General features: G+C 47.4%; 2 protein-coding genes across 3 annotated transcripts in view; both read left to right on the top strand.

Annotated features, from left to right (window-relative positions):
- Nucleotides 1-14,654, top strand: part of LOC310700415 (inactive dipeptidyl peptidase 10-like) — a 53,513-nt gene extending 38,859 nt beyond the window's left edge. For both annotated transcript variants that reach the window (XM_083489997.1, XM_083489996.1), the window contains 7 exons: nucleotides 2,729-2,923; nucleotides 6,162-6,216; nucleotides 6,612-6,711; nucleotides 7,387-7,445; nucleotides 9,602-9,674; nucleotides 12,294-12,370; nucleotides 14,110-14,654. In XM_083489997.1, the coding sequence (XP_083346123.1) occupies nucleotides 2,729-2,923; nucleotides 6,162-6,216; nucleotides 6,612-6,711; nucleotides 7,387-7,445; nucleotides 9,602-9,674; nucleotides 12,294-12,370; nucleotides 14,110-14,244 (694 nt within the window). In that variant the 3' untranslated portion in view covers nucleotides 14,245-14,654. The remainder of the gene's footprint in view (nucleotides 1-2,728; nucleotides 2,924-6,161; nucleotides 6,217-6,611; nucleotides 6,712-7,386; nucleotides 7,446-9,601; nucleotides 9,675-12,293; nucleotides 12,371-14,109) is intronic.
- A 1,421-nt stretch (nucleotides 14,655-16,075) lies between these two features.
- The window catches only part of SLC39A5 (solute carrier family 39 member 5), a 42,347-nt gene continuing 33,498 nt past the window's right edge, over nucleotides 16,076-24,924 (top strand). The window contains exon 1 of the mRNA XM_083490071.1: nucleotides 16,076-16,529. The gene's annotated coding sequence lies outside the window, so the exon portion shown is untranslated. The remainder of the gene's footprint in view (nucleotides 16,530-24,924) is intronic.

The following is a 24,924-nucleotide window of genomic DNA, read 5'->3' as shown; positions in this document are numbered from 1 at the left end:
CCCCGCTCTCTGGATTTTGCAGTTACCGTATTTTTTGCACCATAGGATGCACCGGACAATAGGACGCACTTTGTTTTAGAGGGGGGAGAACAAGAAAAAAAATTCTCCCCCTCTCTGCCCAGCGCCCCTTCAGTGAAGCAGCAGGAGGCGCTGCACAGAGAGGGGGAGAACTTTCCCCCTCTTGTTTTCCCGCTCTAAAACAAAGTGCCGTTTAAGGTGCGTTCTGTCGGCTACCTTGGAAGCCTGGAGAGCGAGAGGGGTCGGTGTGCACTGACCCCCTCGCTCTCCAGGCTTCAGGTTCCTTTCAACCTGCTCTTTGGGGCTGGCAGGGGGAAGCCCACCACCAGCCCCAAAGAGCAGGTCAGGGAGCAGCGGAAAGGCGCAGCGGAGAGGCTCCTGCCATAGCCGCGCGTCACCTCTCCAGCCGGGAGAGGGTCGCGGGGTGCTTCTTTAGCCCCGCGCGCACTCTCCCGGCTGGAGAGGTGACGCGTGGCTATGGCAGGAACCTCTATAGCCATGCGTCACCTCTCCAGCTGGGGGAGGGTCGCGGGGGGCTGCTTTAGCCCCGCACACGCGCTCTCCCAGCTGGAGAGGTGACACGAGGCTGTAGAGGTTCCTGCCATAGCCACGCGCCACCTCTCCAGCCAGGAGAGGGTCGCGGGGCAATGGCGTCTTCGCTCCATAGGACGCACACACATTTCCCCTTCATTTTTGAAGGAGAAAAAGTGCGTCCTATAGAGCGAAAAATACGGTAGTCTGTTTTGGCAATGTAGCTGTCCAACTGATCAATGCTTATAAAAATGCATACATTAGGAGAAAGCATGCACAAAGATTTACCGTATTTTTCGCTCCATAGGGCGCACCGGACCATAGGGCTCACCTAGTTTTTAGGGGGGGGAATTAAGGGGAGAAAGTTTATTTTCCCCCTAGCCCCAAAGTACAAAGAACCCCCGCGGCTAAAAAGCTCGGGCTTCCCCCGCCCTAGCCCTGCGGCTAAAAACGAAGCCAAGACAGCGAGCAGGATCCATCCCGCTGGCTGTCTTGGTTTCTTCTTTAGCCACGCACAACCTCTCCAGCTGGGAGAGGCTGCGCGCAGCTTTGGCAGACACCAAGACAGTGAGAGGGATGGATCCTGCTCGCTGTCTTGGCTTCGCTTTTAGCCCAAGCTTCCCCCGACCCCAGCCCCCAGAACAGGCTGCTATCCACAAGCCTTCGGAGCCCGGCAGGAACTCCTGCCGCATTCTGAAGGCTTGCGGATAGCTTCCTGAAGCCTGGAGAGCAAGCACCGACCCCTCTCACTCTCCAGGCTTCAGCGAAAGCCTGCATTCGCCCCATAGGATGCACACACATTTCCCCTTCATTTTTGGAGGGGAAAAAGTGTGTCCTATAGAGCGAAAAATACGGTAAATCATGGGTAGGCAAACTAAGGCCCGGGGGCCAGATCCAGCCCAGTCGCCTTCTAAATCCACACCGTGGACAGTCCGGGAATCAGTGTGTTTTTACATGAGTAGAATGTGTGCTTTTATTTAAAAAGCATTCCTGGGTTATTTGTGGGGCATAGGAATTCGTTCATTCCCCCCCCAAAAAATATATATAGTCCGGCCCCCCACAAGGTCTGAGGGACAGTGGACTGGCCCCCTGCTGAAAAAGTTTGCTGACCCCTGATTTAAATGTTAGTGGGAATGACATGCAAAAAATGTCTTCTTGCAGAAGTGTGTCCATTAAGCAAAACTGCATACAGAAATGTGTTTGTTGGGTTTGGGGGGTGGGGTTAAACTAAGAATCTGAATAATTTTTGGGCGGTTTCCAAAAGAGAAAATCCATAAACTGCTGCAGGAATGCGAAGCGTTGGATTTGAGACTGGAGAAATTGGAAACAGAGAGAACTCTAACTGACTGTTCCTTCCATCCCTAGCTGTGAGTGGCATCCCAGCTTAGCCTTACCTCCATGCCATTTCGTCCTCACAGCTGTGAATTCATTAATGAATCAGCAGGGAGAGGAGCAAGCTAGAAGATGTCTAAGTTGCTGCAGCCAGGGCAGATAGGGGGAGAAAGTGGACTGGGAGGGAAAGGGGAACCTTCATTTTGACAGGGAATTATGGCAGAGGTACCTTTCCACCCTGCTATCCCTGTGGAAATTTGTAAAAAAAATTAAAATTAAAAAAAAGAGAGCTCCGTCCCAGAGCTGTTGGTTTGGGTTCCACTTCAGATGCAAACATATCTGTCAGGGAACTGACATCAGAGCAACAGGAGAAGGAGAGGCTCTCCGATTCTGCAGGGGAAGGTACCAGCACAAGGGGGAGACATAGCTTGATAGAGGGGGAAGGAAATCAGCGTAATACCAAGGATCCAGGAGAGCAAATGGCAGAGGAGGTGGAAGGGCTCCGGGATTCTTCCTTGGAAGTCAGTGAGGAGAGCACTGGTCCTCCACTACCCACGCCCTCCCTGCGCAGGATACTTCCGCGCAATGAGAGGCGGAGACGATTGGGTGTCAAGCAGCTTTTATGCTGGCAAAGGTTTAAGAAACGCCCACAGACAGATTCTGCTAGCGACTGAGGCAGCCACGCTGAGATGGGCTGTGCAGTCAAGACGGTTTAAGCGATGCAACCAAGCTTCCAAACGGGAAGGTTTACGCACAAGTAACTCCCAACCCTTACAATATCCTAGGCCACTAGCTGGTAGGTGTAACATTAATCCATGTTCTAACCTCTGATTGCTTTCCCCCCCAGCCCAGAATCCCCAGGAGGCCAGCTGGCCACTGAGGAATTCCACCTTGATTGGGACACCGTCCTGTCTAGCTCTTTGGGTGCTGTGGTGGTCCAATTCGATGCCCGGGGATCTAGAAACCAAGGACTCAAGCTGCTGCATGAGGTCAGCCGCCAGCTGGGCTCCTTGGATGTCAAGGACCATGTAGCTCTCATGCGGTAAGGACGCCTGAGCCTCACATTTTAATACTATTGCTTAACACAGGGCCGGCCCTGCTGTTAGGTAGAGTGAGGAAGCTGGTTTTGGGCGTACTCTGAAAGGGACGGCAAAGTCTTTGCTCGTCGATTTATCGTTGTTCTATTTTTGCCAGCAGCGAGAGAGGCAGTTGTGAGCTTTTCTGTCTCGGGTGCCAAATAACTTAGCCAGTCTTGGGGACAATGAACCTAGGGTTGGAAAGGAGACAGAAGCTCTGCCTCAAGCAGCAAAATGTCTTGGGTCTACAGCAGGGTTCCCTGAGGTTGGGGGGCCAGTGGGCGCATTTGGAATTTTGAGTGTGTGCCATGGGTGCCAGTCACAAAATGGGGGGCGGGTGTAGCGTAAAACAAAATGGCCGCCACATCTAAAAGAGCAGAAGAAGACAGAATCAGCCCCTTCAGTGGGGAACGTGCACCTCCATCAGCCATCGCTGTGCGCTCTCACAGAGAGAAGTTCTTTGAGTCCTTCTCCTGCTCAGAATGGGAGAGAGGGTGGGTGTCCTATCTTGGCATCCAGTTAAATGTAGGCATGTTTAAGGGGGGGAGGTGTTCTCAGTGTAGGAGAAGCGGAGCTAATTCAACCAGGAACTGAGCAGGAAGAGCAAACCGTCTCTCGTGCATTATGGATTTTTGAGATGTTTACTGAGATCTTTTGTGGGCTTAATAGGAGGTCCTGGTGGGCACGCCGGTGCCCGTGGGCACCACGTTAGTGACCCCTGTTCCACAGGATAGATTATGGGATGTGAGCCAGTAATTCCAAACCTATCTCCCGCTCCTGGGTCTGCATACCAGTTGAAAGAAAAAAAATTGATCACTACTTCCGTATCAGCCAGTCACGATCATCCCTTGAGACAAGAGGCAGATTCAACTCTTTCCGCTTTTCCTATTTCAAAAGGGATTGCAGCTTTACTTATTTGTCTCCACAGCCTTTCATGCAGCTGGAGATCTTTTTGTGCCAAGCATGGCCTGTATCCTAAATTGCAGGGCAATGCTATGTATATACAGTGGCACCTCGGTTTTTGAACATAATCCGTTCCTTAAGACCGTTCGGCTTCTGAAACGTTCAAAAACTGAGGCGCTAATTCAATAGAGAAAATTGAAGAAAACTCAGTGGAAGCTATTTGACTTCTGACATTCGTTCAAAAAACGGAAGCATTTGCTTCCGGGTTTTCGGTGTTTGAAAACCAAAACGTTCAACTTCCAAGACGTTTGAAAACCAAGGTACCACTGCATATATATACTCAGAAGTAATCCCTGTGAAGATGGGTGGCGCTGTGGGTTAAACCATAGAGCCTAGGACTTGCTGATCAGGAGGTCGGAGGTTCGAATCCCCGCGACGGGGTGAGCTCCCATTGCTCGGTCCCTGCTCCTGCCAACCTAGCAGTTTGAAAGCACGTCCAAGTGCAAGTAGATAAATAGGTACCGCTCCAGCAGGAAGGTAAATGGCGTTTCCGTGCGCTGCTCTGGTTCGCCAGAAGCGGCTTAGTCCTGCAAGCCACATGACCCGGAAGCTGTATGCTGGCTCCCTTGGCCAATAAAGCAAGATGAGCGCCACAACCCCAGAGTCAGTCACGACGACCTCATGGTCAGGGGTCCCTTTACCTAAGCCCTGTGAAGTTCAGTAGGACTTACTCTTCAGTAACCAGATTTAGGTTTGCAGTCTGCACAACATTTCCCCCATCACATTTTAATACTATTACACTCTGCAGACTAGGGCTTTCCCCCTCAGTCTTGCCCAGCAGCATAATTTTCCCCTCTTCACCTCTCCACATTTTTTGTATTTGACATCCAACCTGATTAAGAATTTCAATGAGCTTAAAAGGCTTACTCACTTTTTTGCAACTGCTTAGTTGGGGCTTAGCAAAGCAATGTCCCTATTGTTCCCTTTGCACGTTGGAAGTAAGGAATTCATTATTTTTTCCCCTTTGCTTGTGCTCCAAGTCCCTGACCCTCCTGCCTATCTGATAATATGAGGGACCAATAACAGAGACCAGATAAGATTGGGAAGCATTCATGTGCACACCCACCCACATCAACACATTGATTTGTTGCAGTTCTGCAGCAAGGGATTTAACCTGAAAGAAGGAGCTAAATGCATGGGGCTGTTTTGGAGGTTTGAACCTATGGGCAGTGGGTGGAAAAGACTATTTATGTATGCTACTACTACATCCCATGTTTCGTTAGCCCAAAAATGGAAAATGAGTGAGGTCCCAACTAAAGAAAATTGGCAACTTAAACTGATGGAATATGTGCAGCTTACAGACTGAACATATAGAATAAGAGAACAAGAAGAACATACGTTTGAAAAAGATTGGGAAAATGTTTATTGAATATAGTGGGGAAAACTGTACACTTGAAAACATTGGCAGCATTAAGATAAATTCAACAGTGTAAACAACAACAACAACAATTTATTATTTATACCCCGCCCATCTAGCTGAGTTTCCCCAGCCATTCTAGGCGGCTTCCAACAAAACACTAAAATACAATAACCTATTAAACATTAAAAGCTTCCCTAAACAAGTTTTGATGGATGTACTAATTGACTACTGAATGGTTTAAAAAGGTAAAGGACCCCTGACAGTTAAGTCCAGTCGCAGACGACTCTGGGGTTGCGGCGCTCATCTCATTTTACAGGCCAAGGGAGCCGGCGTTTGTCCATAGACAGTTTTTCCGGGTCATGCGGCCAGCTTCTGGCTGCTTCTGGCGCAACGGAACACCGAAACCAGAGCAGCACACGGAAACGCTGTTTACCTTCCTGCCAGAGCGGTACCTATTTATCTACTTGCACTTTTTGGCATGCTTTCAATCTGATAGGTTGGCAGGAGCTGGGACCGAGCAACAGGAGCTCACTCTGCTGCGGGGATTCAAACTGCCAACCTTCTGATCAGCAAGCCCAAGAGGCTCAGTGGTTTAGACCACAGTGCCACCCGCGTCCCTTTTTACTGAATAGTTTAGTTTATGTAAAATATTCAGGGATTTATGATATGCAAATTGAACCATGGAAAGTGAAGAAGGGAAGCCATTGACATTTTCAGGTTGTTTAATGAATATTTTAAGTTGTAAAATAGAAAACTTAATAAAAATCATACACACACACAAAGGAAATGCACAGCCAGGGAGAAGGGCAGTGGTGGTGGCTGGCAGATGATGCCAGGAGCATCAGGTTGCACAAACATGTTTTCCCCTCCTTGTGTTGCAGGTGGCTGCTGCAGCTTCCCTACGTGGATCGCAGGCGCACAGCCGTCTACGGGAAGGTAAATCACATGGTCCTCTGCCTCCTGAGAACATGATGCTCCTCTGTGCCTGCACCCTGCGACCACACATTTCATACCTTGTGTCAAAGATGGGGAACTCGTGGCCCTCCTAGATGTTGTTGGATTCCAACACCCATCAGCCCCAGCTTGCATGGGCAGCGGTGATGGGTGTTGTAGTTTAACAGCAGTGGAACAGCAGGTTCCCCAACCCTGATTTAAATGATGTGCTGCTGATTGAGATTTCGTTTGCGGTTTTGTTGCTGTTCTTTTCAAGCTGCGATAGTTCTTTTAAAAGTTCAAAGTGTTACACAGCACGGTTCTTAAAAAAAAATTGAAACATGGAATAAAACATTTTGAATGAATGAAAAATAAAATGTATGTTTGCTTTTGTGTAGGCCTATGGAGGCTTTTTAGCACTGAAGCTCATGGCAACAGCGGAAGACCTCTTTAAATGCGGAACTGGTGTGGCACCCATTACTAGCTTCCGTTTCCACGGTGAGTGGCGGTAGAGACGGTCTGGTTTTCTTTCTTTTTCTTTTAAAAAAAAGGAATCTAAATTTTGCACCACGATATACTCTGTGAAAAGGGATGAATTCTGCTGCATGTATAAATCATGCAGTTTCACTGGAAAATACAACGGTGAAGCAACAAAACCTTGGACCTGCTATGGCCTCGGCCCAGTATACCTGAAGCAGCATCTCCACCCCCATCATTCTGCCTGGACACTGAGGTTCGGCTCCGAGGGCCTTCTTGTAGTTCCCTCACTGCGAAAAGTGAGGTTACAGGGAACCAGGCAGAGGGCCTTCTTGGTGGTGGCACCCGTCCTGTGGAACGCCCTCCCATCAGATGTCAAGGAAATAAACAACTACCTGACTTTTCTAAAAGACACCTGAAGGCAGCTTTGTTTAGGAAAGTTTTTAATGCTTGATGTTTTATCGTGCTTTTAATTCTGTTGGGAGTGGCCCAGAGTGGCTGGGGAAACCCAGCTAGATGGGTGGGGTAGAAATAATAATTATTATATTTTTATATTACCGGGGGGAGAGGTGACGACGGACCTCCAGTCAAGTCTCATTGTCCATTTCACTGCTTTGGGGTTCTGCAGCTGTACTGGGGAGGTGTTTATTGGAAGAAGCGACTCCAAATATCCCTTAACTCTGTCTCTTGCCACAGCTGCCACCTTCTCCGAACGCTACCTGGGGATGCCAGCCCGGGAGGATGCTGCTTACACGGTACGGAGAAAGGAGCAGGAAATAGGGGCTGTTACTTATGCCTTCCTCCACTCCCTCCCACCCCTTCTTGGGTACTGAATGAGGTAGGGTCTGGCACAGGGCCGGATTTAGCTTTGATGAGGCCAGAAGGCACTGAAGGTAATGGGGCCCTTTATATGTCCAGCTGTCTTTCGTCAATAACAAAATTATCGCTGTTTTTGAATATATGCTGTATGGTAATATATGGACCTAATAGGTATCTAAAGCTATTTGCACATGCAGAATGTAGGCACCCTATATATAGAAATGAGCAAACCAGTGATATTTTAGGGAGCAGGCTAGCAGGCGGAGCCCATTACTTACACAACACAATACACTGTTGCTGTATGTAGGTTTTATTTTTTTGGTTATCTTATATTTTGGAAGTGTACATCCAGGGTTTTTTCCCCCTTTAAGTTTTTTTGGGGGCCCCAAGAGAGTGGGGCCCTAAGCTATAGCTTGTTTAGCTTATATGTAAACCCAGCACTGGTCTGGCAGGTCTTATTTCTCAAGCATTACCTGACTGCCCCTTTCGCAGAGAAGCCCCCTGAATCTGCAAGCAACACTGGCATGCTCAGGTTGTGTGAACCAAGTCCAACTTTTTCTTTCCCAGGGTGCGCGAGTGTTACTTGCCCTACTGCCTTTTTCAGGTGGAGAGATTTCTCCCACACTCTCCCAACTTTATCATACATTTAAATGACTCTACGTCCCCCGAAAGGACGCAGGTGGCGCTGTGGGTTAAAACACAGAGCCTAGGACTTGCCGATCAGAAGGTCGGCGGTTCAAATCCCTGCGACGGGGTGAGCTCCCGTTGCTCGGTCCCTGCTCCTGCCAACCTAGCAGTTCAAAAGCATTTCAAAGTACAAGTAGATAAATAGGAACCGCTCCGGCGGGAAGGTAAACGGCTTTTCCGTGCATTGCTCTGGTTCGCCAGAAGCGGCTTACTCATGCTGGCCACATGACACGGAAGCTGTACGCCGGCTCCCTCGGCCAATAAAGCGAGATGAGCACCGCAACCCCAGTCGGCCATGACTGGACCTAATGGTCAGGGGTCCCTTTACCTTTACTATGTTCCCTGAAGACTCTTGGGGACTGTAGTTTACTAAGAGTGCTGTGAATTGTAGCCTTGTTGAGAGGTAGGCAATATTCCCAGTATCTTTTAGGCGGAAGATTCGCTTTATTTAACCGTATTAATTTCTGAAAATCCCTACCCCCCCTGTCTAGGTCAAAGAGTGCTTGCAGAAGTTTGCAGTAAAACTCGCACACAAAACAAAACAATAAAACACCACTGTGAATGAAAAAAAATTAAGTGACGCCATTGTAAAAAGAAGGCCTAACGTATCACCGATGCAGTGCAAGCTCACAGCTGAGCTGGCAAACACAGAATCCTGAGCTGTTACATTTCGTTGTTTTTTTTATGATTTTTAGTTTTATACATTTCAGTAATTTTACAATCGTTTTAACATTTCAGAACTTGACTTCCTTCCCCCTCTTTCTGCGGTTCGTTAAATTTATTTCTAATATTTTATGCATATCCAAATTAACTTAATTTGTTCATTTATCCATCTACTTTAAATATATACTCTTATAAAACTGCGGGTGATTACAATAATCCTGCCAATGTTCTTATCTGTTTACAGTTTGTTTGTAAATATCCCATAAACCATTTCCATTCTTTTATGAAAAGCTTGTGATCTTGATTTCTTATTTCTCCGGTAAGTTTTGCCATTTCTGTATATATCCCATAAGTTTTTGTACCCATTCTTCATTTGCTGGGACCCAGAGAAGAAAGAAGAAAGGAAATGGAAAGAAAATGAGCTGTTACATTTTGAACCCGTTTCTCTGCTGCTACCTCAGTGGCTGCCAGCTTCCCCATTCCACCTGCCCCACGAAATCACCAATTATTATTTTTTGGGCAGCTGTGAATCCATCTGTGATTTGCTGGAACCTGCAACATGTCCGTGCAGAGGTTTGGCTGCTGGCACTTGCCTCCAATTCCTGATGGCACAAGTGCACTCCTGATTTATAACCTAAAAGCTTTCCCTGTTGCTGCTGTAAAGGAGCAGAGCGGGGAGGGAGACAGATGTTTTGGTGCTTCGTTCCTGCCTCTTCCACTCTTTTCCTTTTCCTCCCTCCAGATGGCCTCTGTGTTGGAAGAAGCACCCCACCTCAAGGACAGAAATGTCCTCCTTGCCCACGGAACTGGAGATGGTAAGGTTTGACCTCTCCATTGACTCTCCCACTCGCCCTTCCCATCCTCTAACAATGATCTTCAGGTTGACTCCAGGGTTTGGGGGGTAGAGCTGGGAGCAATGTACTGGAATGGGCTCCTTCCCAGTTGCCTCCTTATACAGGAAGATAGGAAGGGGCCTTATAATACCTTCTGCACTCTGTCAGTGGATCTCCAGGATTTCAGACAGAGGACTCTCCTACCTGGAGATGCTGGCGCTGTGGTCTGAACCACTGAGCCTCTTGAGCTAGCCAATTGGAGGGTCAGCAGTTCGAATCCCCATGACGGAGTGAGCTCCCATTGCTCTGTTCCATCTCCTGCCAACCTAGCAGTTCGAAAGCACACCAGTGCAAGTAGATAAATAGGTACTGCTGTGGCGGGAAGGTAAACAATGTTTCAGTGCACTCTGGGTTCCGTCACGGTGTTCCATTGCGCCAGAGGCGTTTAGTCATGCTGGCCACATGACCCGGAAAGTTGTCTGTGGACAAACGCCGGTTCCCTTGGCCTGAAAGCAAGATGAGCGCTGCAACCCCATAGTTACCTTTGACTGGACTTAACCATCCAGGGGACCTTTACCTTTACCTTCTGTGCACAAAGCACATGTTCTACCACTGAGCTACAGGCAGACCTTTCCCATGTTTTCCCCTTGGGAGCAATGTCCTTAGTGGGTTCCCTCCCTGGGTTGGCTTACCTCTTCCTTATACTTTTCTGCCCATTTGTCTATGTGCTCTTCCTTTGGGTCCAGTCTGTGCATCTGCCCACAAGGAAAGAGCACGGGCAGTGGAAGCCATTGTTCCTTCCCCTTGTTCCTGCCGCTGGAGTGGGGAGGTGAGGGAGAAGCCGCAGTAGGGATTCCCCACACACTGCACTGAGGACTACAGTGGTACCTCGGGTTAAGAATTGAATTCGTTCCAGAGGTCTGTTCTTAACTTGAAACTGTTCTTAACCTGAAGCACCACTTTAGCTAATGGGGCCTCCTGCTGCTGCCGCCACTGCACGATTTCTGTTCTCATCCTGAAGCAAAGTTCTTAACCCGAGGTACTATTTCTGGGTTAGCGGAGTCTGTAACCTGAAGCGTATGTAACCCGGGGTACCACTGTACAGGGGGGCGCACGTTGGCAGTGGTTGGGGCCAGAGTCAAAAGGGGGTAAGGCACTTTTGCATGTGTGCATGTGTGTCTTCCTCTCTGTGTCACCCCTTTTTCTCTCTCAGACACATCATTTCCCCTTATGTTCCCCCTCACCTCCGCTTCTTTGGCACCCTTGTGAAATTAGTCCAAGGTATGCATGAAATTAAGGGACGTGGGTGGCGCTGTGGGTTAAACCACAGAGCCTAGGACCTGCTGATCAGAAGGTCGGCGGTTCAAATCCCCGCGATGGGGTGAGCTCCCGTTGCTTGGTCCCTGCTTCTGCCAACCTAGCAGTTCAAAAGCACGTCAAAGTGCAAGTAGATAAATAGGTTCTGCTCCGGCGGGAAGGTAAACGGCGTTTCCATGCTCTGCTCTGGTTCGCCAGAAGCGGCTTAGTCATGTTGGCCGCATGACCCGGAAGCTGTATGCTGGCTCCCTCAGCCAGTAAAGTGAGATGAGCGCCACAACCCCAGAGTCGTCTGCAACTGGACCTAATGGTCGGGGTCCCTTTATGCATGAAATTAGACTCAGGCCCAGGTTTCCCACCTGGGAGAGTCAAAGTGGTTTTTCTCTCCAGGAATGATCACAGAGTTGGAAGGGACTCCTAGGGTCAACCCCCTGCAATGTAGGAATCTCAGCTAAGGCATTTGTTATAAGAAAAAACCTGCTCCTTTTCCCCTTATGGGGTGTCCAAGAGCCAGTGTAAAGTCCTTAAATGGGTTCCCTATCAGTAGGAGAAAATAACAGAGACCAACCAGAGTATATTGAGAAGCAAAGCAGTTAGTAAGCCTGATCTTTATTAAACCATTGCAACTTGCCACATGCAGGAGGGAGGAGAACCCTGAACAATAGTGTGCAAGCCCTTATATAGACTTTCTGAAATTGCCCACCCTGTAGCCCAAGACCACCACCCCCCCATCCTACATACATCACCAGGTGTATCCTGTCTGCCAGGATGTCTGTTAATGGTCACTGATTGCTTTACCTGGGCAGCCTGGCCATTCTTTTGTGGATGGTTAATACTTTAATTCCTGAATCCAGGTCAAAGACTCACCCTATTCATACACAAATATGCCCTTAAGACAGGATTTGCAACTATGGGAAGGTTTTTCCCATTTCCCTCCCTTACTGCAGAGGAATATTTGAGGTCACTGGGAGAGTCAAAAGGGCTTCAAGATTGTTCTCCTGTCCTATTTCAGACATATGGTTTATATACTTATATATGTGTTTGCCTTGTACATTTATGTACATTTAATTTATATTTGAGACCTTAGAATTCTTATAACACATCCATGACAGATGGCTCTATCCATGCTAGAACTGGTTTTTCCATATGCCAAAGTCATCCCTTCTTGTCGCCAGTTTCTCTTACTCCTAATTGGCCGTTCAGAAGGGAGCCTACAGAGAGACAGACAGATGCCAATCAGATGTGCTACCCATTGTCTCACATTCTCCCTCTTTCCTCTGGCAGCCACAGTGCATTTCCAACATACAGCTGAACTTCTTATCCGGCTTCTAGCTGCGGAGTCTAACAACTACACTACCCAGGTAGGATTGATTAGGAAAGAGGCACCAGGTTTCTGGCAGTGAGGAACTGCTCCTTGTGCCCCACCAGACTGGTGTGGGTTTTTCTTTTTTTGCGAGTGTATTCTGCAATTATGCTGGAGGTGATTTTATGCTGAACCCTCCATGCATCATTCTTCCTTATTAAGATGTTTTGTGATGTTTCTACAACATTGCTGCATTATCGCTGTGTGGAGGGGCACTCCTGAACTGTGATGCAACAAAGGCAAGGCAACCCCACACACTGAAACATTAGCGGTAATGTAAAGTTACGGGATTTCAGGAAAAACCAATTGGAAATGAAGCAATCTGACCAACCCAAAACAGTTTCAGGTTGCGAACGGTATTGGTCGCCCTGTCTGATTACCTCTGTTGGGAGAGAGACCGGGGGGGGGGGCGTGTGTTCCTGTTAATTCTCCTTGATTTCCAGGCGGCATTTGATACCATTGATTAGAGCATCTTTCTGGAGCAGCTGTTGGGAAGCGGGGTTCGGTACCGCTGTGCAGTGGTTCTGATCCAATTTGGATGCTTTTTTCCAGAGGGTGGTGGTACTTTTATGTATATTAACATTTTATGCTTTTATTTCAGATTTACCATATGTTTCGCTCTATAAGACGCACTTTTCCCCCTTCAAAAATTAAGGGGAAATGTGTGTGCGTCTTATGGAGGGAATGCAGGCTCCTTGGCTTCAGCAATAGCAATGCGAAGCCTCCAAAGTGCAGAGGGAGCGCTCCCCCCCCCCCGCTCCGGAGGCTTCACGTTGCTTTCGCTGAAGCCGCCTGAAACCCCCGGAGCGCAGCGGGAACTTCCGCTGCACTCCGGGGGCTTCAGGCAGCTATCCGCAAGCCTTCGGAGCGCAGCAGGAGTTCCCGCTGTGCTCCAAAGGCTTGCGGATATCCGCCTGAAGCCTGGAGAGCGAGAGGGGTCGGTGCATACCAATCCCTCTTGCTCCCCAGGCTTCGCTTCGCTGGAGAGGCGCTGCACAGTTTTCCCTCTCTGTGCAGCGCCCCTTTCAGTGAAGCGGGAGGAGAAATGGAAGGGGCTCCGTTTCTCCTGCCGCTTCACTGAAGGGATGCTGAGCAGAGAGGGGGAGATTCCCCCCCCCCTATTCTCCCCCTCCTATGGTCCGGTGCATCCTATAGAGCAAAAAATATGGTAAATGGAAATTTTTTATTTTTTGGTACAGTCATACCTCGGAAGTCAAACGCCTTGCAAGTCGAATGTTTTGGCTCCCGAACGCTGCAAACCCGGAAGCGAGTGTTCCGGTTTGCAAACGTTCTTTGGAACCCGAATGTCCTCTGCGGGTTCTGATTGGCTGCGGGAGATTCCTGCAGCCAATCGGAAGCCGCGCCTTGGTTTCCGAACGTTTTGGAAGTCGAACACACTTCCGGAATGGATTTTGTTCGACTTCCGAGGTACGACTGTATTGCGAGTTGCTTTGAGTTTACTTTTTGTAAAAGAAAGAAAGAGAAGTGACTAATAAGGACAAGAAGCAGCAAAAACAGCAACGTACAAAAGCTGGGATGCCATGATGAGCACAAATTGTGAATGCAGAATGAGAAAGATAACTGGAGGTTGTTTTCCATGTGTGCCTACCCAGGATTGCAAGAAAACATTCCAGATTGTAAGGTCCCCCTGGTATTGTGTTAAAGCGTCGTGCCAAACTGATGGTGCTATAGAATAAAAAAGGAAACTTCCCTAACCTTGTGGTATCTATTCCCCAGATCTACCCAGATGAAGGCCACACATTCGAGTCCAGCCAGCGCCACCTCAGCCAGAGGCTCTTCTCCTTCTTTCGGAGCTGCTTTGAGGATCCGAAGCATGCACATCTGTTATCTGAGGAAGATGAGGACCCGTAGTGTTTTTCCCAGTGAGGGACACTGAGGATCGCCAGCTGCCGCCGATTTCACTTGCCCTTTTCTTTGCTGCTCTGGCAACTCACGGCAGCACTTTTGCACATCCCACGGACCTGCACTTTTTGTGTGTTCTGCATTAAGCACATAGTTTGGCGCTGCCGATCACGTCCTCCTAAGGACCCCTGGTTTTACTTAAAGACCCCCAACGCATTTCCACCCCTTGGGACTGCGAAGACAGCTTTTTAAAATGTATGCGTGTGCATGAGACTCCTGGAGCCAGGGGGAGGGACTTCTAGTGGTCAAGGGATGGTGGGTATTTATTCCATATGCCTTACTTATTCCCTTTGCCCATGCAAAAGAGTAGCAGAGAAGCATAACGAGCTATGAAACGTAGGCAAACCTATTCAAAGTCACTCCCGTCGTGTGAGCTTTTATTACAGCAGAGAAAAGTTCAGGCTCCTTTGTTGCAGAATTGCTATTCCCTCCTCCCCTCCCGCCCAGTCTTTTGTCAGCAAAGAGTATATACAGCCCTGCAAGGACCAGCAGTTTTGTTAAAGATCCTTCACAGTTCTTTCCCCCAAAGTTTCCATGAATGTGGATGAAATATACTCGGAGTCGAGAGTGGATTTCATGCTCTTTATTCAGCTCATAGAGGTGAGGATGAATGAAAGTTCCCCCAGAATGTCTGCTTTATATACATTATTTACACAGTGGGCCCCACGTGATTGGCTAATTCTGGAATTCTCCTGTAGGCCAATCAGGTTGCGGATTCACTTCCACCTGGAACTGGATTGGGTGGCTCCTGTGGACCAATCAGACCTGCTGCATTCTGGATCCTATTGTTGTAGGACCAATCAGACTGCTGCATTCTGAATCCTATTGTTGTAGGACCAATCAGACTGCTGCATTCTGGATCCTATTGTTCTAGGACCAATTAGACTGCTGCATTCTGAATCCTATTGTTGTAGGACCAATCAGACTGCTGCATTCTGGATCCTATTGTTCTAGGACCAATCAGACTGCTGCATTTTGGATCCTATTCAACTCGGTACATAACAGTGGAGAAGCAGTAGAATCATAGAATTAAGGAATTGTACGGCTGGAAGGCACACTGAGAATCACCTAGTCCAACCACTGCAGTGCAGTAATATGCAGCAACCCCATTCTCAGCACCCTGCTCTAACCGTCCGAGCTGTATTGTGTAGTTGTTGCCTGATCTGTAAGCCAGGAATGTCCTCAATTGAAACCCTGCTTCCTCCATGAACTCGCTAGATAGCCTTTGGCAAAGTAGCTTTTGCAAAGTTTTTCCTGCCACTTTGACCGTGTACACAACCATACTTTCGAATTAAAATCAATTAAAGCACAAGGTTCCCTAAAAAAATAAAAATAAAAAATCCTGGAAACTGTAGTTTCCCCCTCTCAGAACTACAATTCCCACCACCCTCAGCAAATTGGGATTTTTTTGCAGGAGATTTTGTATTTTAAATGTATAGTGCGCACACCATCTGTTATCTCAAAACTTTCCCCCTATGGCAGGCACAAGGGAAAGGCACAAAGGCTGGGGATTGCAGCATAGCTGTCAAGCGTCCCTTATTTGGCGGGACAGTCCCTTATCCCAGCGCATGTCCCGCTGCTGTCCCTTATTGATGATGTCCCTTAAATTTCCCGGGTTTCAAAGGAAGCAGCTCCTCTCCTTCCCTGCCTGCCGGCCAGGGAGGAGAGAGGCTCCAACTGTGTTGCTTGGCTGCGTTGCTCACCCAATAAGGAGTCTAAGAACGACTGGATGCCTTGTGCCGATCAAATCGGCCGCGTTGCCTGGGGACTCGCCTTTGCTCAGCGCTACCTAGCGGAGAGGTGACAGTGGTTTTCCCTGCTGCATCCCCTTTGCCAGGTTGCTGCGCTATGGGAACCACCACTTGAGGCTTCGTTTGGCTGCTGGGTGACTAAAATCCCTTATTTTGGCTGCTGATCCCTTATTTTCAAATCTGTAAGTTGACAGCTATGGGTTGCAGAGGGGTGGCAACCTGACATTTTGCATTCAGCCTTTTATTTTTCCTTCACCCTTGAGCTGTAGCCATCAATTCCCAGACAGCCTCTTGACTTTCCAAACTCCTCCTTGGACCCCGGGCTGCCTGCCTCCTGTTTGCCACTCCCAGGTCCATCGAGCAGCAGTTGGATAGAGCCCCAGCGACCTTTGACCCTTGCAGCTGTTCAGGCAGCCAGACCTTCGAGCACCAGGAGCGACAACACCTGGCTTTCCCAACCACCTGAGAAGCTGACAAAACAAGGTAACTTGTCTGAGTTTAAATCTTCCGCAGGCTGCAGGCGCCACTCGCCCATCCTCCAAACACAGACGTGCAGCCATCCCAAAATTTGCTCCGGATACTCGACTTTTCTTTGGGCGAAACCCAAAGGAGATTTCTTAAAGTCATCTCTGCAAGCTGGCATTTTAGAAACAAATGCCGTTTCTTTTAGGAGGAATTCAAAACCACAGCTCCATTCAGTCCATGCAGGTGTGGCTTATAGATGTCAGAAGAGGAACCATTCTGTCGAATGAATGCCCCATTAGGTTTTCCCGAGGCCACCCAGCCAAATGGGCGAGGTATAAATAATAAATTGTTATTATTCTCAGAACCCTTTGTGGGACATCTGCCCCAAACTGATAACATCACCCACTGCATTTTCATGGCAAATATAAAATTTGGTGATCCTTGCAGTGGATCCTGTCTCTTCAAACAAAGGTGGGGGTTGTAACTTTCAATTGTTAGGTGGAAAATAGATTTCCAGAGGGTACAATTTCTCATATCATAATTGGCAGAGGTGAAAAAAGCACCACCTTCCGCCTTTCCCTACCCTACAAAGGTATGGGAGCTCCTTGCGCTCCATTTTACCCTCTCAATTTCCTTTTATTGCACTCAGATCCAAGAGGGACCCATTGGAAAAGAAGTTCCTGCTCTTCTTTGACATTTCTTCCTGAGAGCTGCCCCGGATTTGGGGTGTGTGTGTTTTAAGTTCCTTAAAATAAAATAAAAAGCAACCCTCAAGCTTTTGATCCCCACGTATGAGGGAAAGAGAGATGCTAGGGAAACTAATCGATTGCATGAACTTTCCAGCTTGGAAGACAAAAAGAACTTGTATGTTGAAGTTTTTGAATTAGTGCCGTTTCAGCCTTAGGTTTGCACATATTACTTTTCTCTGGTCTCTCCTGGTGTAATCATTTTTGGCTAAGGGTTTGGGGTTTGTTTTTGCAGTGGGGGAATGGTAGGGGCTGATCTCTCCCACCCACCCCACCAAGTGGTTTGCGGTTTTCTGGCTGATCTTGGCTATATTTGTTCGAAGCTACCAAATCATATATACCCTCACTGATTGGAAAACCAGTGTTTCTTCCCCAGGTCATGGAAGCAGTAGCTAATAAAATGGTCACCTGTGTTAAACTCTATTCTGTGTTGCTCTCATCCTCCCGCCTCTGCATCTTTGCCACTGTGCATGTGTTGAACCACAAACCCAGTATCTGATTTATCACGTTGGGGGAGACAGAATGCAGGCATAGATGGACTTTTCTTTTTACTGTGCTCTTGCTTTCTCAGCTCTCATATCCTCTCTGCCAAGGCTATTCAAAGGAGTTATTTCATCCATTCAGCTACCAGTTATCAAGTGCAAAACAGCTAGTTTTTCTGCATGAGGCCTCAGTGCCTGGCTGCTGATTACGGCAACTAAACTGTTGGGAAAGTGTTGGGTTTGAGCTGTGGTGGCCCATTCCGGTCTGTGCAAATTTGTATGCGTAAACTAGGTCATAAAGACGGGTGTTTACATGATGCACGTCTTATAATACAGGTTGTCGTTGCTTGGCTTTTGGTGACCTCGAGTCCAATTACCAACTCTCTGTGTGTGACCTACCTCAGGGCTGTTGTGAGGATCAAATTTGGGGGGCACCTCCATGTTCACTGCCTTGAGCTCCTTAGAGGAAATATATATGAATATGAGGGGGGAAATAAAATAAATGTATATATAGCTTGGTGATTTGATGTGGCAGGTAGAGTGGGCATTCTGCAGAAAGGGTGAGCAGGGGAAGGTTTCAATACTCCCATTTGCTATGTTGCTCCCCGCCACCACTTTATACAAATTCAACGGAGTGTGCTGCATTCATAATAATAATAATAATAATAATAATAATAATAATAATAATAATTTATTATTTGTACCCCGTCCATCTGGCTGGGTTTCCCCAGTCACTCTGAGCGGCTTCCACAAAGACCAAAAATACACTAAGATGTCACACATGAAAAACTTCCCTGAATAGGGCTGCCTTAAGGTGTCTTCTGAATGTCAGGTAGTTGTTTATCTCTTTGACATCTGATGGGAGGGCGTTCCACAGGGCAGGCGCCACTACCAAGAAGGCCCTCTGCCTGGTTCCCTGTAGCTTTGCTTCTCACAATGAGGGAACCACCAGAAGGCCCTTGGCGCTGGACCTCAGTGTCCGGGCAGAACGATGGGGGTGGAGACGCTCCTTCAGGTATACTGGGCCGAGGCCGTTTAGGGCTTTAAAGATCAACACCAACACTTTGAATTGTGCTCGGAAACGTACTGGGAGCTAATGTAGGTCTTTCAAGACTGGTGTTATGTGGTCTCGGTGGCCGCCCCCAGTCACCAGTCTAGCTGCCGCGTTCTGGATTAGTTGTAGTTTCTGGGTCACCTTCAAAGGTAGCCCCACATAGAGCGCATTGCAGTAGTCCAAGCGGGAGATAACTAGAGCATGCACATGTTGTTTGCCCCTTACTTAGTTATTTTCCTACAAATCCTACAAAATCATGCAATGGGGGGAAAGGAGCTCTTCTCCTATAATATAACACACTAATTTTTGCAGCGGTGAAGTAAGTTTGTCAACAGTTCTGCATCAAAAGCTTCAGCAATGTTTTCCAAGTGACTCACAATCATACATGGATCAGCTGGTATTTGCCAACCAGCCATCTGCTCAATAATATTTTTTAAAAAGCTTCCCAAATGCTGTTACGGCTTGGTGGGTCCAAGTGATACGTATGAGGCCTGCATGAGCTGTGCTCATTGTCGTGTAACTATCCTGTAAACAAATCAGAACAAATAAAGACCAGATTTAATTATGTAATCCACCATGCAAGTCAGGATGAATGCCTTGTATCTGGTCTTAACTGAGTTTCCGTTCTGATTTGTTTGCTAGGTGGTTGTATGAAAATGAGCAGTTACCCTGATTCGCTTGTGGGTCATTTATGCCTCTTCCATTTGTTTGTTCCACACATAGGAGGCAATGCCTAGGGGGCCAAGGTCCCTTCAGCACCCCCTAAAATATTTGAGGGGGCCAGAGTCCCCCCAAAGTTGATGGGCATTGCCATTCAAATGGTGTTTGTGTGTGTGACGCGTCATGTGTTTGATTATATTGGGTGGGGCTTACCTGCCCTCCCCCATATTTTTATTCAAGTTGGCACCCCTGGTTCCACAGTTTTCAATGCGTTTCCCAGCCACTTTCTTAACTGCAAAAAAATAAGAATAGAGTTCATTTCTTTTTGGAAGTGGATTTGTTGCACCCGGGCAACAGAACCCTTTAATCCACATTAACTGCACAAACCTAAAGTTCTGGTCTGTGCTTGAATTTGTCACGCAAAACATAAGGCTGTGGGGAGGGTGACTAAGGGAGAATACTGTTCTTTCGTAATACAGTCGTACCTTGGAAGACAAACGGAATCCGTTCTGGAAGGCCGTTCAACTTCCAAAACGTTCAGAAACCAAAGCGCGGCTTCTGATTGGCTGCAGGAAGCTCCTGCAGCCAATTAGAAGCCCCGGAAGCGCCGTCAGACATTTGGCTTCCAAAAGAACGTTCGAAAACAGGAACCTTCACTTCTGGGTTTCGACCGTTTGGGAGCTGATTTGTTCGGGAGCCAAGGCGTTTGAGACCCAAGGTATAACTGTAATGTGACCCCCCCAACTCAATGTTGGCCTCCACCTGGAGAAGGAACCGGCAAGCCACTCCAGTATTTTGCTGAGAAAACAACGTGGACATAAAAAAAGGAGCAGCTTTGAGATGAATGTGAGAGTTTCCAAGGCATGCTCTGGTTCATGACGTCACGGAGAGTCGAACACGACTAAAACGACTAAACAACAACAACAATCAAGAGGCATATAAATTTTATGAAATTACGTAAGTAATACAGTGGTACCTCAGGTTAAGTACTTAATTCGTTCCGGAGGTCTGTTCTTAACCTGAAACTGTTCTTAACCTGAAGCACCACTTTAGCTAATGGGGCCTCCTTCTGCCACTGCGCCACCGGAACACGATTTCTGTTCTCATCCTGAAGCAAAGTTCATATATATATATATATATATATATATATATATATATATATATATACACACACCGTATTTTTTGCTCTATAAGACTCACGTTTTCCCTCCTACAAAGTAAGGGGAAATGTGTGTGCGTCTTATGGAGCGAATGCAGGCTGCGCAGCTATCCCAGAAGCCAGAACAGCAAGAGGGATTGCTGCTTTCACTGTGCAGCGATCCCTCTTGCTGTTCTGGCTTCTGCGATTCAGAATATTTTTTTCTTGTTTTCCTCCTCCAAAAACTAGGTGCGTCTTATGGTCTGGTGCATCTTATGGGGCGAAAAATGCAGTGTGTGTGTGTGTGTGTGTGTGTGTGTGTGTATATATATATATATATATATTATTGATTTCAACATACCAATTATTATGCATTCCACAGAACTTCACATCTTATACAATCTTTTTGGACTTCCATCAGCACCTCTGATGAGCCACCATTTTTATCATTTCTTCTGCATTTCTTAAATTCCTATTGCCTTTAATTATTATCTTAACTCACAATCCACCTCTTTAACCATTTTTGCAATAATTCAAATAATTTACCTCACAAAACTTCTTGCAAACCTACAAACATAATCTGGTCATCACAATTACTTTTCAAATAGTCCGTAAATTTACAGCAGTCTTCTGTGAATCTCTGGCCCTGCAGGTTTCGAATTCTTCTGGTTAGTTTATCCAATTCTGCATAGTCCATCAATTTCATCCTCCATTCTTCTTTTGTCGGTAATTCTTCTTGCTTCCATTTTTGTGTCAATAATATTCTTGCTGCCGTCATTGCATATAAAAACAACTTACAATCCTTTCTGTTTATATCATCTTCTACAATGCCAAGTAAAAATGCTTCTTGTTTCTTAATAAATGTATATTTCAACCTTTTTTTTCATCTCATTATATATCATCTCCCAGAAGTTTTTCACCTTTTTACATTCCCACCACATACAATAAAATGTTCCCTCTTTTTCTTTGCATTTCCAACATTTATTGCACAAAGTTCTTAACCTGAAGCACTATTTCTGGGTTAGCGGAGACTGTAACCTGAAGCGTATGTAACCTGAGGTACTACTGTAACTGAGACTGATGATTACAGCCCCAGCATCAAACAGAGAAAGGGCAGAGAGAACTTCAGGTCCATCTTCATTGTCCATCTCTTAGTCTCCACATTGCAGGGATAGTCAGACAAAATTCTCAACATGGACTTGTTTTTCTGGTGTGGCATCCATCTCACCTAACCCAAACGCTGGTAGTTAATACTTTCCATGCTGAAATCTTGTATGGAGACCATCTCAGGGGTTATTTTGGAGAACACTGGGACAATTGCCACAGCCAGGCCATTTTCTGGTGATGTTCTGAGTACTGATGGTGGCTTTGTCTCCTTGGAGGGGTTCATTTTCTGGCGAGTGGAACTGCGAAAGAAGCCCTGGCCTCACTGTGAAATGGTGAGATTAGAAGGGCGAGTGGCACAGTTGCTCCTGATTTCTCTGAAGTTGCATACCCTGCAATACCCCCCAGTTTTCCAAAGATCTTCAGACATTGGAGATAGTTAGAGCGTGAATGGTGGAAAACTCATCGCAAAGATCAGATATTTGTGCCTCCCACGTGGTGGTGAAGGCAGCAAAGTAACAACCCAAAATTGTTAAGGATCTGCAGTCTTTGGCCTCAGTCAATGGGAAGCTGGAGTGCTTGAACAGCTGCAGCGATAAGTGTGCAAGGCTCTTTGAGGATAATGTCCTTCAACTCTCCACTAAGTCGGATGCCAAGAGACTGGGATCTACTTACAGAATTAAAAACTGGCAGTGATCTACCCCCGTTTTTGGGGGATTCAGGTCAAAGTTGTTGACCTTTTTGGGGGAAGAAAAGCCCCGTTTTTTGGGGGGGTCAGGTCAAAGTTATTGAGCTTTTCTTAGGGAGGAGGAAAGCCCCAATTTTAAGAGTTTTGGGGGTAAATGAGGAACAACCACTCACCAACAAATCACTGGGGAAACAAACAGCCTCACTCAGTAAACTCCATCTTCCATTCTGCATATCATGCAACAATTGAGGGTGGGGCAAGGGGGCAGGGCTGGAATCGATTTTAGCAACACTAAGGAAAGGGACCCAGCGATCAACCGCGATCTACCAAAACCTCCTGGGGATCTACCAGTAGATTGCGATCGACCTGTTGGGCATCTCTGCCATATTTGATCCAAATTCAGAGGAGCTGTCCCGTTCACTGCCTGTTCTGGTTTTATGAGATCAGTTTCCACTTTTGAGACCCGAGGATGGAGGCAAGATGCTTGTAATGGTTCGGCCAACCACATGCCATTTAGACCTTGCCCGTCCTAACTCCTACAATCTAGCCAGAGGGTATTGACTGTGTTGTCAGAATGCAGTGCCGAAGGATGAGGTAATGCCCATTGCCTTGAAGGAGATGGTGGCAGTGGTGTAGCGTGGGCTGTCAGCACCCGGGGCAAGGCAAGTAATTTGCGCCACCTAACCCGTGGATTTGCGCCCCCTAACCCGTGGATTTGCGCCCCCTAACCCTAACCCCCAGATGTTGCGCCCGGTGCGGCCGGGCCCCCCTGCACCCCCCACACTACGCCACTGGGTGGTGGCATATATGGTATGACCCCCTCCAGGACCCTTCACAAACTACAGTTCCCAGGATTCTTTGGGGGAAGTCATGTGATTTACAGTGGTACCTCGGGTTACATACGCTTCAGTTTCCTTACGCTTCAGGTTACACACTCCGCTAACCCAGAAATAGTGCTTCAGATTAAGAACTTTGCTTCAGGATAAGAACAGAAATCGTGCTTCGGCGGCACAGCGGTAACAGGAGGCCCCATTAGCTAAAGTGGTGCTTCAGGTTAAGAACAGTTTCAGGTTAAGAACAGACCTCCGGAATGAATTAAGTACTTAACCCGAGGTACCACTGTAAATGGATTACATGCATGCAATGCGCCTCATTATAGCACTAGTCCTGCAATATTCAGTTCTAGCCGCAAAGCAACCCTCACATCTTCCCGACACCTTATTTACTCTTGGCTTTTCTGTTAACAAGACTGGACATTTTGTTTCAGACATTGTGTAAAATAATTTCCCTCAGCATGGGCACAATTAGATTTCCAGTTAGCTACTTGTCAGCCGGTGATCCTTTAATCGCATTGTTGGTACGAATAATCTGAGAATGGGGGCATATGTTGCCAAAGAAATCTCCAACAGCTCTGGGAAATGGACTCACTGGTCTCCCGGTTCCCCAGACCTTCTCTTTTCTCTTGGTACTATGTGTTCACATTCTGCTGTATCCAGAAACTGACCTTTAATACATCCTGCTTGGCAAGGAAAGGAGCTCGCCATTTCTGAGTTTCTGCCCGGCTGGGTCAACTATTAACTTCCCCCAAATAAAACAACCTGGCTTGCAAAACTGTCTATCAAGAACAAGTTGTACTCCTGCCCCTCTCTAACAGTTGTTATCTTTCTCTTGAAGAGCAGGGAATCTACCTGATTCCACACAAAACACCCTGGAGGGCATAAGAAACAGACGAGAAGCATCTAGTCCAGCATTCTGTTTGCAAATTGGGAAATCGGGTGTTCTCAGGCAGAGGCAACCTGTCCTGTTTCGCCACCTAGGGTGAAACCGAGATGGTTGCTTCCTGACCCCTGCCGTGCCATGCCCTGGCTCTTGCCGAATTTGGCAGCAGCCAAGGCACTCCTCAAATTTTGCCTCTTGCTCAGCTTCTCCACCCGGAGGTGGCCAGAACACCTCCCTCTGGGTGGTGGAAGCAGTTGGGTGGATGGGCAGAGTGCCGTCTCTTCCTCTTCTGCCGCCTGAGGCGGGCGCTTCACCTCGCCTCATGGGTGGGCCGGCTCTGCATCTAGGAAGCACAAGCAAGGAATGGATGCAGATTCGTGGAAAATAAGGCTGCAGTCATTATGGCTACATGTTGCTGTCCGTATGAGAGGCAGTGTAGCCCTGCTAGGGATTGTGTGCAGGAGAGGGCCATTGTGGTCATGTGCTCCTTACATTCCTATGCTTCCTATAGGCATCTGATTGGTCATGTGGGAATAGAAAGCTGAACCAGGCGCGCCCTTGGCCTAATCTCTCAGGGCTCTTAGTATGCTTTTAAGGCTTACAGTAGCCAACCAGAGGGCACACAAGGGATTTTGAGGAAGTGCCATAGCCACCGGTCACAAAACGTCTGTCACAGGGAGTGTGGTGTAAAACAAAATGGGTGCTGCATCTAAAAGAGCAGGAAGAGGCAGGCAGACTGAAATATACTCAGAGTCGCAAAGTGATTTCATGCTCTTTATTCAGCTCATAGTGGTGAGGAGGAATGAATGAAAGTCCCCTCAC

This window comes from Podarcis liolepis, assembly GCF_965112155.1.
Source record: "Podarcis liolepis genome assembly, chromosome: 2".
NCBI lineage: Eukaryota > Metazoa > Chordata > Lepidosauria > Squamata > Lacertidae > Podarcis > Podarcis liolepis.
Note: the sequence above shows the minus strand (reverse complement) of the source record. Positions and strands in the feature narration are given on the sequence as shown.